Genomic DNA, 13555 nt, shown 5'->3' with positions numbered 1-13555 from the left:
AATACAAGAAAGAGGGATGGTACGGGGAGGGAGGTGGGAGGGGGGTTCAAGATGGGGAACACGTGTACATCTGTGGCAGATTCATGTTGATGTATGGCAAAACCAATACAATATTTTAAAGTAATTAGCCTCCAATTAAAATAAATAAATTTATATTTTAAAAAAAGAAACAAAATGTATAGAGCTCCAAGGAGAAATAAACAAATTCACAATTTTAGTTAGAAATTTCACCACCCCTCTGCATTACTGATAGAAGAAGTAGCTGGGAAATTCACTAGGAAACAGTACACCTGAACAACAATTTCACCAGAGTGACTTAAGTGATGTTTCTAGAATACTCTATCCAACAAAAGCAGAACACACATTCTCCACTAGAGCACTTGGGAAAAGGTCAAATTCATTCCTTGCCTTAATCTTTCTCAACAGAAACTTAAGGGAGGGTCCCCATTCCCATAGTACTTTTTTAATCAGACTAGGTCAAAGTAATGAATCAAACTAGACCAAAATAATAAATCAAATGATGATAAATCTTTATAACATTCTAGATGTAAAGAGCAAGATGAAGAAAGATAATCATGGAAAATGATGGCATCCACCCAAGAATTTTAAAGGAACTCAAAGGAGAAACTGTACAACTCTGAACCAAGAGATTTAGCCAAGCATGAAACAAGGGGCCTCTATAGATAAGTATGGTATAGAACTAGGAATATTAATAATATATAACATATATATATATATAAAAGTTAGACTTGCCGAGCAGTATTTAGGCAAAGATCCCCTGGAGAAGGAAATGGCAATCCACTACAGTACTCTTGCCTGGAAAATCCCATGGACAGAGGAGCCTGGTAGACTACAGTCTATGGGGTTGCAAAGACTCAGACACGACTGAGCGACTTTACTTTCACTTTCACTGTCATACCTATCAAAGGAAAGAATGTTGGTTCTTATAAGGGTAGATTCTCATCAACTAATCAATAAACTGTTATCACCACTAAGTACACACAAGTGTTGCTGTTGTTGTTGTTTAGTTGCTAAGTCATGTCCGACTCTTTGTGACCCCATAGACCACAGCCCACCAGGCTCCTCTGTCCATGGGATTTTCCAGGCAAGAATACTGGAGTGGGTTGCCATTTCCTCCTCCAGGGGGTCTTCCCAGATCAGGGATCGAACCCACATCTCCTGCATTGGCAGGCAGGTTCTTTACCACTGAGCCACCAGGGAAGAACAAGTGCTGTATGTACTAGGTAGTAAACATGTGAGAAAAGAAAGGAGATATTGATATTCTAAATAAGGAAGTTTTTGTTATTTTTAACATTGGGAACCCATTCTTCAAAAGAAACAACAGGCAAGACGTATTTTGAAAACTACAAAGATCAGATAAGAAAGGAAATTATGGAGAGGGATCTAGATCACGAAATAGGTCCCAAGGGTGTTTCTATTTGAACACAATTTTAAAAACACTGAGGAGCTTCAGTAAAATCCCTTAATCTCAGTAGTAACATCCTTTAATTTCCATAGAGAAAGCCTAGCGCACATTTATACCACTTATAAAATAAAAACATAAAACCTCATTAAGTCACCACTAATTCACAATTACTGCTAATTCTAATCATTAAAGCAGAAGCCAGATTGAAGTGTCCAATTAGGATCATCTATAAAGTAAATGCTCATTTGGTAAACCAAGAATGTAGGTATCATTTTAGGAGAAATAATTTAACTACTTAAAAAGAATAAGATGGTCTCTTGTACTCTCAACACCTAAGAAGGATTTTCATACAAACAACACATATGCTTGTAAACTGTTCTTATCCATTTAATACAATAAATATAATGTTTAATGGCATAGTTCAAGTTACTCTAACACCTGAAAGGAATTTGCTTGTCTTTAAGCAAAGTTTCCCCTAGATATCTGACCGGATTAAAATAAGAGGGGTGGTTTCCTATTGCTGTATCTCTAAAAATATGTAATACTATTGAGCAGCTTTATTTACAAGAGCCAAAAGGTGCAAGCAACCCAAATGTCCACCAATGGATGAATGGATAAACAAATTAACTCATCATACAATGGCATATTCTTCAGCCTTAAAAAAGGAAGGAAATTCTGATATATGCTACAACATAGAAAGACCTGGAGGACATTATGCGAAATAAAAAAAGCTAGTCACAAAAAGACAAATATAGCATGAGTCCACTCATATGAGGCACCAAGAATAGTCAAATATGAAGATACAGAAAGTATCAATATAATGGTAATTGCCAGGTGTTAAAGGGAGGGGGGAAAGAAGGGTTATTTTTTAACCAGTAGAGAGTTTCAGTTTTACAAGACAAGAAGAGTTCTGGAAATGGATGGTGGATGGATGGCTATATAACAATGTGAATGTATTTAATACCACTGAACTATACACTTAAAAATAGCTGAGAAGGTAAATTTTATGTTATATGTATTTCATAATACATTATTCACAAGTTTTAGAAATAATATACAAATGCATATACATTTTAGAAAAGTCAACTTTTTATCATGTGTATGCTGCGTAATTAGGGTGACTCACAGCATTTTTAATGAACATTTAAGTCATCAGAGCTATGGTGGTAGGGAAAACTTCAGAGAAGTCTGTGGCTGCCCTCTCACTCAGCCTGCACCCACCTAGGAGATGGATCCCGAATGTCCAGGGTACAAGGCTGATAAGCCTGGTTTTAATCACTTATCTAAACATATTTAGAACCTCTAGTTATTCTCTAAATGTCCATTTCTTTAGCAACTACATGCACAATGCATGTAGTTTACTGAAATATAAAAATTATATAACCACCTATAAGAAGGACCAAATTAACTTTGCTAATGGATTCAAACATTTATCTGATCTGAATATATGAAAATGTCTGCTTACCAGACAGGAAGGCGATGTCTTGCATTAAGAAGTGGCTGACGTCCTTTACACAGAGAAGCACTTCGTCTTCCGTGACAAACGAGAAAGGGAGAGAAACAATAGGCACATTAGAGAACAGCCGGAAACACACAGGGGATTTCTTAGCATGCAGGAAAGAACTCTGGGGGTCCCGAAGATCTGCATCCACAGATGCAAGGCCAACCTTCTTCTCTTTACTCCTCTCAGCCACCTAAGAAGGAAATCACACTCTGGACAGTGTCACTGTATAAATAAGACCAGTTGTCCTCATTCTCAGAATCTATGCCTGGGACTACTCTCAGTGACCAAAAAGCCAGGGTCAAAAGTCCAAACTCTAGGACATCCGGACTTATCTAAAGGGTAGACAGTCACAAAGAGACACTGTAGCATAGTGTCTTCCTCTTCTCTCTGCAAAGCTTTATTAGTGATTACAAAGCATTTTTTGGGTCCTTTATTGCATTGGATCCTTAAAAAACCCTGGCGAAAGCTATTATTATCCCATCTTACAGGTCAGGAAGTGTCAGAGATCGAGTATAAAGCAGTGGTTAAACATACAGCTTTTAAGTCCAAGAGACCTGAATTCCAATCCCAGCTTGCTGCATATACTGGCTATAAAAACATGTACAAGTTACTTAGCCTCTCAGAGTCTCAAGTTTCCTTACCTGTAAACTGGCCATAATAATATATACCTCACAGGGTGCTGTGCCAACCAAATGCAAAATAACTGGCATAAGAGTCAATGTTTCTTGAACAGCACCCTATTAACTCATCTTTGACCATTAGAAGGGGACACATCCATGTGATCTTCAATATATTTTAGTTGTCCCAGATCTTAAGTGCTAATTTGTAATGTTCAATTCTAGTGAACTCCACAGGGGCCCTAGATCAAAGTCCACTACCTACCTCTGGTCCATGAGCCAGGATAACTTTTTCAAAGAAAACGGGCCATCAAACTCAGCTATTCTGGATCATTGGTTTTAATGCCTGTGGTTCCACATTTCTCAGAGAAGCCATGTTTTCCCCCTTGCCCACTGATACAGAGGGCCTTCAAAGACCTGGTCTCCAGTGGTGTCAGGCTGATGACACATTCCCCTTCTTGATGCTCTTCAGATCATAGCATATGGAGGGCTTGTATCCAGGCCCATCCTGCTCAAGGGCATTGCACACACAGATTCTCAAATGACCCACACTGGAAAATGGAACATGGGCTCTGTTACAGAGCCACACACACACATACAAAATTTGAAACATAAAGAAATGCATTGACTAATTTATTTTCATAAGATCAGTTCAGTTGCTCAGTCATGTCTGAATCTTTGTGACCCCATGGACTGCAGCACGCCAGGCTTCCCTGTCCATCACCAACTCCCGGAGCTTGCTTAAACTCATGTCCATCGAGTCAGTGATGCCATCCAACCATCTCATCCTCTGTCGTCCTTTCTCCTCCTGCCTTCAGTCTTTCCCAGCATCAGGGTCTTTCCCAAGGAGTCAGTTCTTCACATCAGGTGGCCAAAGTATTGGAGCTTCAGCTTCAGCATCAGTCCTTCCAATGAAGGATGAGATGGGAGATAGTGCAAGAGGACTAGAACTTTCTCTGCTCTCAAAGGCCTGCACAAGTGGCAATGTTCTATCATTTAGATGAGAGTTGACTCATTGGAAAAGACTCTGATGCTGGGAGGGATTGGGGGCAGGAGGAGAAGGGGACGACAGAGGATGGGATGGCTGGATGGCATCGCCGACTCAATGGACATGGGTTTGGGTGAACTCCGGGAGATGGTGATGGACAGGGAGGCCTGGAGTGCTGCGATTCATGGGGTCGCAAAGAGTCGGACATGACTGAGAGACTGAACTGAACTGAACTGATTAGGCATTAAAATATTCCTACATAATAAGACCCAATTTCCTCCCTGCTCTGATCAGTAGAAATAACTATCAAGATAAATGGATAAATTTGATGTCAGGTGGCAGATCTGGAAACACTAATATCTGCAACCTGATTCCTCCCATACCATTCAGGCTGTCACATAGTTACAGAAACTATGTCTATTTATTCTACATTTTTTAAAAATCCATTCATGTAGTAAGAGAAGCATCAGGCCATAAAATAAAAGGCTGAGGGCTGGGAGTGGGAGGACTGGACCTGATGCTGGCTTGGCCACTGAGCGGCTCTAGGGTCTGGGGCAAGTCACCTCCACTTCTCACCCATTAGCCACCACAGGCAATACAACAAGTGCTCCAAGGCCCCAGACATCCTGAGATCCAACAACAAGTAAAATCCAGAGACAAAAGGAAAACACCCTGATGTTTCTATCATAAAATGTCTTCCACAACTGTGCTGACAAAATCACATTTCAACACCAACACAAAAGAACAAAATAATGGTTAAAAGAAACAGACTCACAGGGATAGAGAACAAACTAGTTGTTACCAGTGGGGAGGAGGAAGGGGGAGGGGCAACACAGGGGGAGGGGATTAAGAGGTAAAAACCAGTATGTGTATAATAAATAATCAGCACAGGAAATGCAGCCAGTATTTTATAATAACTTTAAATGCAGTATAACCTTTAAAATTTGTGAATCACTATATTTTTCACCTGAAACTTATATTATTAATCAACTACACCTCAATAAAAAAAAATGGTTAAAAGAGAAGATGGTACTATTGGGTTGGTCAAAAAGTTTGTTTGGGTTTTTCCATGGCATCTTACAGAAAAACCCAAAGAGATTTTTGGCCAAACCCAACATTTTAGGGAAAGATCACATTCTCGGTTGAAAACAGGGTGAAGGGAGAGGACATAGCAGGAAAAGGAAACAGAAGCCACGGGGTTATCACTGAGCAGCCAAAAAAGACGCGGTGGCCTTGTTGCTAAGAACAAAGAAACAGAATTCAGAGAAAGCCAACACTGAGTTAAACCCAACTTTGTATCTAACCTCTTGAATTTCCACACAGATTTCCCTCAGAAATGTAAAAATGAGAACAGATATGGTTTAGGATGTTCTTGATGACCCTTTAAACTCTTTTACTCGAGAGCATGAGAAATAAAAAGCCTAAGTCACTAAAGCTGGATCAAATCCACATCACAGAGTGTTTCTTGTTGACCAGATTTATATTTGATATAAAACTTGCAGAGCTGCCCCATGTGGAAAATTCAATTGCTCAAAAATGAAAGGCGTGCAGTCTCCTTACTTTGGACTAGTTGTGAAACCCCAAAAGGACTGGTTGGGAAAACAAAACAAAAAAGCACTAACGCGATAAATTGGGAGATTTGGATTGACATATACACACTGCTGCTGCTGCTGCTAAGTCGCTTCAGTCGTGTCCGACTCTGTGCGACCCCACAGACGGCAGCCCACCAGGCTCCTCCATCCATGGGATTTTCTAGGCAAGAGTACTGGAGTGGAGTGCTAGTGCCTTCTCCAATATATACACTACTATGTATAAAATCCTGGAGGAGGGCGTGGCAACCCACTCCAGTATTCTTGCCTGGAGAATGCCATGGACAGAGGAGCCTGGAGGGCTACAGTCCATGGGGTCGCAAAGAGTCAGACACAACCGAAGCTACTTAGCACAGCAGCACGTGTATAAAAAAGATAATTAATGAGAACCTACTGTATAGCTCAGGGAACTCTACTCAATGCTCTGTGGTGACCTAAGTGGGAAGGATATCTAAAATAGAGGGGATGCATATTTACTTATAGCTGATTCACTTTGCTGTATAGTAGAAACCAACACAACATTGCAAAGCAACTACACTCCAATAAAAAACCTTTTTTTAAAAGGGCACTTACTCAACAGGCTTCCCTGGTGGCTCAGACAGTAAAGCGTCTGCCTGCAGTGCAGGAGACATGGGTTCAATCCCTGGGTCAGGAAGATCCCCTGGAGAAGGAAATGGCAACCCACTCCAGTACTCTTGCCTGGAAAATTCCATGGATGGAGGCACCTGGCAGGCTATAGTCCACGGGGTCTCAAAGAGTCAGACACGACTGGGCGACTTCACTTCACTTTAACTCAACAGGTAATTTGATGAACACCCTCAAAAACACCCTGATGGAACACTCTTCACTGACAAGCTCTGCTGAAGAACCACATAACTGCACAATCAAACACAATTAAGGACATATTGAAGACAAGACAAAGAGAGTGCTTGTCAACTTGTTCATTCCATACATTTGATCAGGAAGTAAAAAGAGCAAACTTTTATTGAATTGGCTATCAAATGCAAACTCAATCTCTAATATTTCTTTTATAATATAAAAGGTAGTTGTGCAAATGAGAATACAAGCTCAGAATTCAAATATGAAGAATTTTAGAAGTCCTAAAAGGTGTGGAAATAAATAATATATTTAGGATGGTTTGCAGAGGAGGAAGGTAAACCCATCCAATTAGTTGATTCATTTCGGTGGTGTCACTAGCAGGGGAAGAAAAAAAAAAAAAAAACACTTGTCACCTTAATACAGGGTGCCCTTTATAGTTTTTAAAGATTTACTTTGGACCATTTGTTTTTTAAAAACAAATATTTCTTGAGCACCTACTAAGTGCCAGATTCTATTCTAAACTGTGGCTAGATGTTCTGGGTAACAGTAAAGATTTACAATCAAAAAATTTTGTGAACTACTGGGGTTTAAGCATACTGTAACATTCCCCAGGAAACACAGACACACTGCATGCAACTCCTCCTTGGGCTGTGTATGCAGTGTTTCCCAAACCTATTCGTTCAGGTACTTCTTTGGTTGGTTGGTTGGATAGTGGTTTGGTTGGTTGGTTAGTTGGTTAGTTTTTTCCCTTCAGAGTAAAAGAGAAGACAAACAGAAAGCAACAGAGAGCTACACTGACTCCATGTAAAGAAGCACTTGTTTTAGAAGTCAGAATGCTCTATAGACGAAATGACTGCCATTGTAGCTAGAGAAGCCCTTTCCCATCACTAAGAGCATTGAAACAAAGGCCAAGCAACTCTGTAGAAAGGAGACTAGAGAGAATAGTGGAGCATGTACGTGGATTTGAGTAAATGATCTTTCATGTCCTACTTCTCCAAGAGTCTATGCCTCCATGAACTGAATATGTGCTGCTATTCCAAGGCATTTAAATTCTGAGTTTATTAATGACTCTTATAGGAAAAATAATGGTTTATTTGATATCTACAAGCATTCTCATTTGATAGAAAGCATTTTTACTCCAGATTCTGGTGTATAACAGCAATAATTCCAGCTGTTGAGCTTTACTTCCTAGTGACATGTTCTCATGTACATTTATATTTATCCCTTCCCTGGGGGTTCTGTCAGAGAAGGCAACGGCACCCCACTCCAGTACTCTTGCCTGGAAAATCCCATGGATGGAGGAGCCTGATGGGCTGCAGTCCATGGGGTCGCTAAGAGTCGGACACGACTGAGCGATGTCACTTTCACTTTTCACTTCCATGCATTGGAGAAAAAAATGGCAACCCACTCCAGTGTTCTTGCCTGGAGAATCCCAGGGACGGGGGAGCCTGGTGGGCTGCCATCTATGGGTTGCACAGAGTCAGACACTATTGAAGTGACTTAGCAGCAGCAGCAGGGTTTCTGTTCCTATCCCATAGAAGAATATGAGTTCTGAACCATGCTGCATAATATGCCATTCTGTCCAAGCACCAGAGAACCAGGGCAAATATTAACTGCTTAAAACAGCAAATACCTCTGCTTTGATCTTTTCTGAAAAATAAGATCCAAAAGAGAGGGCATATATGTCTAGTAGTCATGTATGGATGTGAGAGTTGGACTATAAAGAAAGCTGAGTGCCAAAGAATTGATGCTTTTGAACTGTGGTGCTGGAGAAGACTCTTGAGAGTCCCTAGGATTGCAAGTAAATCAAACCAGTCAATCCTAAAGGAAATCAGTCATGAATATTCATTGGAAGGACTGATACTGAAGCTGAAACTCCAATACTTTGGCCACCTGATGCGAAGAACCAACTCATTTGAAAAGACCCTGATGCTGGGAAAGATTGAAGGCTGGAGGAGAAGGGGACGACAGAAGATGAGAAGGTTGGATGGCATCACCAACTCAATGGACATAAGTTTGAGCAACCTCTGGGAGTTGGTGATGGACAGGGAAGCCTGGAATGCTGCAGTCCATGGGGTCACAAAGAGTCGGACACGACTGAGTGACTGAACTGACTGATAGCTGATTTACTTTGCTGTATAGCAGAAAGTAACATAACATTGTAAAGCAAATATACTTAATAAAAAATGTTTTAAAACGGGAAACAAATTAAAATAGAAAAGGAAATAAAGGAAATGTCAACCAGAAAGTTATAATCTCTTTGCCACCACCAATATGAAAACAGAGGGGAAAAGTGCTGTGAATGATTAAAAGTAGCTATTTACTGAGCACCTAGTACTTGCCAGGTTTCATGAGATTTCTCAGGCAAGAATACTGGAATGGCTTGCTATTTCCTTCTCCGGAGGATCTTCCCAATCCAGGGATCAAACCCACGTCTCCTGCTTGACAGGCAGATTCTTTTATCATCTGAGACACCAGGAACCACATGGACAGAGGAAACCTGACAGGTTACAGTCAATAGGGTCGCAAAGTGCCTAACATAACTGAGGGACTAATACACAGTACTTGCCAAGTATGCATAAAGTACTTTGTATGCATTTTCTCTGATCTTACAACAATCCTCCAAGATGGATATTAAAACCCTGACCTTACAGATGAAGTAACAGGCTCAGAGAGGCTCCCATTCATGCACTTATTTATTTAAGAAATTCACACAGAACAATTGCTAGGCACAGGCACTGTTCAGACCCTAGTAGAAGATGCAGAAGTTTTCACAGTGTCATCCATTTGGTTCCCTAACCTTCAGACAGGCAGAAGAATACAATCAGCTCAAATGCAAATTACTAACTAGATATGGTTTATTAACCTCATATTTTCTTCCAGGAAGAGTTTCATCCCAAACCATATCAAGAATGTTTATAACACAATCTTTTGCCAGAAATGCCATTATTCTTACAGACTGAAATTCTTTTTGAAGGTTCACTATTGCTGATGTTCACGACTCAAATAAAACTTGGTTTTGTTTTGAGTCCTAAATTCCATGGCAAGGCAGATGGGAGTCTATGTGTGTAATTCTTCCCTTTCAATATGAACATCAGATATACTATACCATCTGTAAACAGTAATGACTTTGAACATGCAACAAATTCAAGTGCTCTCTTGACAAGTGTTATGCTTTAAAAGGTGGAACAAATAAAAGGGTAATTCTGAAACCATCACAAAATGAATTCCCATTAGACTATAGTAGAACAAACTATGCAGTACTTTGTTCTGTCATAAAGGTACAGTATAAAAGACTCACATAATCCTGCACTAACAAAGGAAAACCAAGATTCTTGCTAAACCCCTCTGCTCCCAACATCCTCCAATCTATTTTATTCAACTCACCAAACATCTATTGGGCTTTTATTTGTTCCTCTTGCTAGGTGCTGTGGCCCACTGGAATATGAAAGAGTGTCTCACCACAAGCTTAAAAATTAACAGAAGATACATTTAAACAACTGACCATAATATGTAGTACAGTATGTGCTATAATAGATATGCACAATATAGAGTAAAGGAAGGGGAGAAATTATTGCATTGAGATTAAGAGATTAAGAAAAAGGAAGGGAAAAAAAGAAAAAGGAGGATTTCATAGATGAGGTGACATCTGACCTGAGCCTGGAAAACTGGGTGGGATTCAAATACACAGACAGGGGAATAAAAAATGACATAGAAATGAGGCACCAACGCAGGAGTAGGTGAAGGCATCAGGGACTGTATATGTCTTGATATGGGTTGAGTTCAGATAATGGGATAATCTAACTAAAGCCAGACAGCAAGACTGGAAATAAAAAGTGGAGAACTTTTCCAAGCCTCCAGTGGAGAGCAAGCTTCTGGAATGCCTCTGATCCAAGATCTCTGCCTTAGCACAAAGGTATTTTCCAAGCAGGCAACACCTACAACACAGTGGTGGGGCTGGAGAAACTGGCAGAGTCTAGAGTCAACTACCAACTCTGGATATAACTTCAAGATGCCCCAAGACTCAGGTTGTTGATAAGCGCTTGTGAAACAAAATGTGCAGGAAGGAAAAGGGAAAGGGAAGTCCAAGGCCCTCTCTCCTGTAGTATAAACTCCAAAGAAAACTTGGCCTGAGTACTAAGATGCCCATTTTTTTTTTCCAAAAGTTAACATTTTGAAATCTCACATTTGACTCTTTTTCATTCTTCTACCCCAAACCCAATCGTAAGGACCTTGGAACAAATCAATTAAAGTCGTAAAAAGAAAAACAGGAAATTTAAAAAATTAATTCCCAGACTTCCCTGGTGGCGCAGTGGATAAGAATCCACCTGCCGATGGAAGGGACATGGCTTTGATCTCTGGAAGATTCCACATGCTGTGAGGCAAGTGGACCACAACTATTGAGCCTGCGCTCTAGAGCCTGTGTTCCACAAGAGAAGCCACCACAATGAGAAGCCCGTGCATGGCAACTAAAGAGAACAGACCCCCTCACCCCACCTAGAAAAAGCCCATGCAAAGTAACAAAGACCCAGCACAGCCAAAAATAAATAAATAATAAAATGAAGAAATAAAATTTAAAAAATTAATTCCAAAACTCTTTGTAGCTGCTATAGACATGTATACATCATTAGATTTCACAATTGTCATTTTAGATGTCATATAGTCCAAGATGGGCTTCCCAGGTGGTACTAGAGGTAAAGAACCTGCCTGCAAATCCAGGAGACAAAAGAGACGCAGGTTCGATCCCTGGATCAGGAAGATCCCTGGAGGAAGGCATGGCAACCCATTCCAGTATTTCTGCCTGGAGAATACCATGGACAGAGGAGTCTGGTGGGCTATAGTCCATAGGGTCGCACAGAGTCAGACATGACTGAAGTGACTTAGCATGTATGCACACAGGGTGTATAATGTCATATGCAGGCTGTGATGTTGCAGGATATATATATATATATATATATATATATATATATACATACATACACATATATAAATACACACACACAATGGAATATTACTCAGCCACAAAAAAAGGAATGAAATCATGCCATTAGCAGCAACATGGATGGACCTAGAGATTATCATACTGAGTGAGGTTTGCCAGACAGAAAAAGACAAGTATCATATGTTGTCACTTATATGTGTAATCTGAAAAAAAAATACAAATGAACTTATTTATAAAACAGGAACAGACTTGTGGTTGCCAAGGGGGATGGGGGAGGGCTGGATTGGGAGTTTGGACACAAACTACTATATATAAACTAGATTTTTAAAAAAAGGTGGGGGGGCTTCCCTGGTGGTCCAGTGGTTAAGAATCTGCCTGCCAATGCAGGAGACATGACTTTGACTTGGTCTGAGAAGATCTCACATGCTGCAGGGCAACTAAGCCTGTTCACCGTGACTACTGAGCCCATGCACCTAGAGACCGTGCTCTGCAAACAGTGAAGCCACCAAAATGAGAAGTCTGCATACGGCCAACTAGAGAATAGCCCCCACTGGACGAGATTAGAGAAAGCTCACACACAGTAATGAAAACGAAGTACAGCCAAAAAATAAAAAAATTAATCAATTTTTTAAAAAGAATCTATAAAAAAATATAAAAACAAGGACCCACTGTATAGTACAGGGAACTACATTTAATATCTTGTGATAACTACAATAGAAAAGAATATGAAAAAGAGTATGTATATATTTGTATATCTGAATCACTTTGCCTTACACCAGAAACTAACAGAACATTGTAAATCAACTATATCTGCAATTTTTAACAAAACTGTTTATCCAGTATGATGTCAAATATATAATTAACAACAACAACAACAAAAAACTAAAAAACTTCAATGTTAACAGGGTTTTTCCTCTGGGCCATAAAAATTTTTTTGGTATATTTTTCACTTTTTTGGGGTAATGATCATGTTCACTTTTTTAAGAGCAGTTTTAAGGTTAACAGCATAATTGAAGGGTAAGTACAGCAATCTCCTATATACGCCCTGCCCCTACATATGCATAGCCCCGTAATCAACATCACTCATCAGAAAAGTACATTTATTACAACTGATGAACATTCACTGACACATCATTGTCACCCAGAGTCCATAGTTTACATTAGGGTTCACTTTTGGTGATGTAAATTCTATAGGTTTGGACAAAAGTATAATGACATGTATCCATCATTATGGTATCATGCAGAGTATTTTCACTGCCCTAAAATTCCTCTGTGTTCCACCTATTCATCTTTCCCACACACAACCCATGGTAATCACTGGGTTTTTTAAACTGTCTACATAGTTTTGCCTTTTACAGAATGTCTTATTGATGGAATCATACAGTATATAGCCCTTTCGGATTGGTTTCTTTCACTTAGCAATATGCATTTTAGGTTCCTCTATGTCTTTTCATGGCTTGCTAGCTAATTTCTTTTTAGCACTGAATAATATTCCATTCCCTGGCTGTACCACTTTTTATTTATCCATTCTATTTTCCTTTTTTGATAAGTTGTGTTTTCATTTTCATTTAATTGAAAGTATTTTTCTAAAATTGCTTTGCGATTTCTTCATTGACCCATGTGTTATTTAGAGGTATGTTGCTTAATATCCATGTATTTTAGAATTTTCC

At 39.7% G+C, this 13555-nt stretch overlaps 1 protein-coding gene across 3 annotated transcripts in view; it reads right to left on the bottom strand.

The window, feature by feature from the left end:
• The window catches only part of MCF2 (MCF.2 cell line derived transforming sequence), a 121997-nt gene that overhangs the window by 80909 nt on the left and 27533 nt on the right, over window positions 1-13555 (bottom strand). For all 3 annotated transcript variants that reach the window (XM_042241787.2, XM_042241788.2, XM_042241789.2), the window contains exon 2: window positions 2892-2957. In XM_042241787.2, coding sequence (XP_042097721.1) covers window positions 2892-2957 — 66 coding nt within the window. The remainder of the gene's footprint in view (window positions 1-2891; window positions 2958-13555) is intronic.

This window comes from Ovis aries, chromosome X (genome assembly GCF_016772045.2).
Source record: "Ovis aries strain OAR_USU_Benz2616 breed Rambouillet chromosome X, ARS-UI_Ramb_v3.0, whole genome shotgun sequence".
Lineage (NCBI taxonomy): Eukaryota > Metazoa > Chordata > Mammalia > Artiodactyla > Bovidae > Ovis > Ovis aries.
Note: the sequence above shows the minus strand (reverse complement) of the source record. Positions and strands in the feature narration are given on the sequence as shown.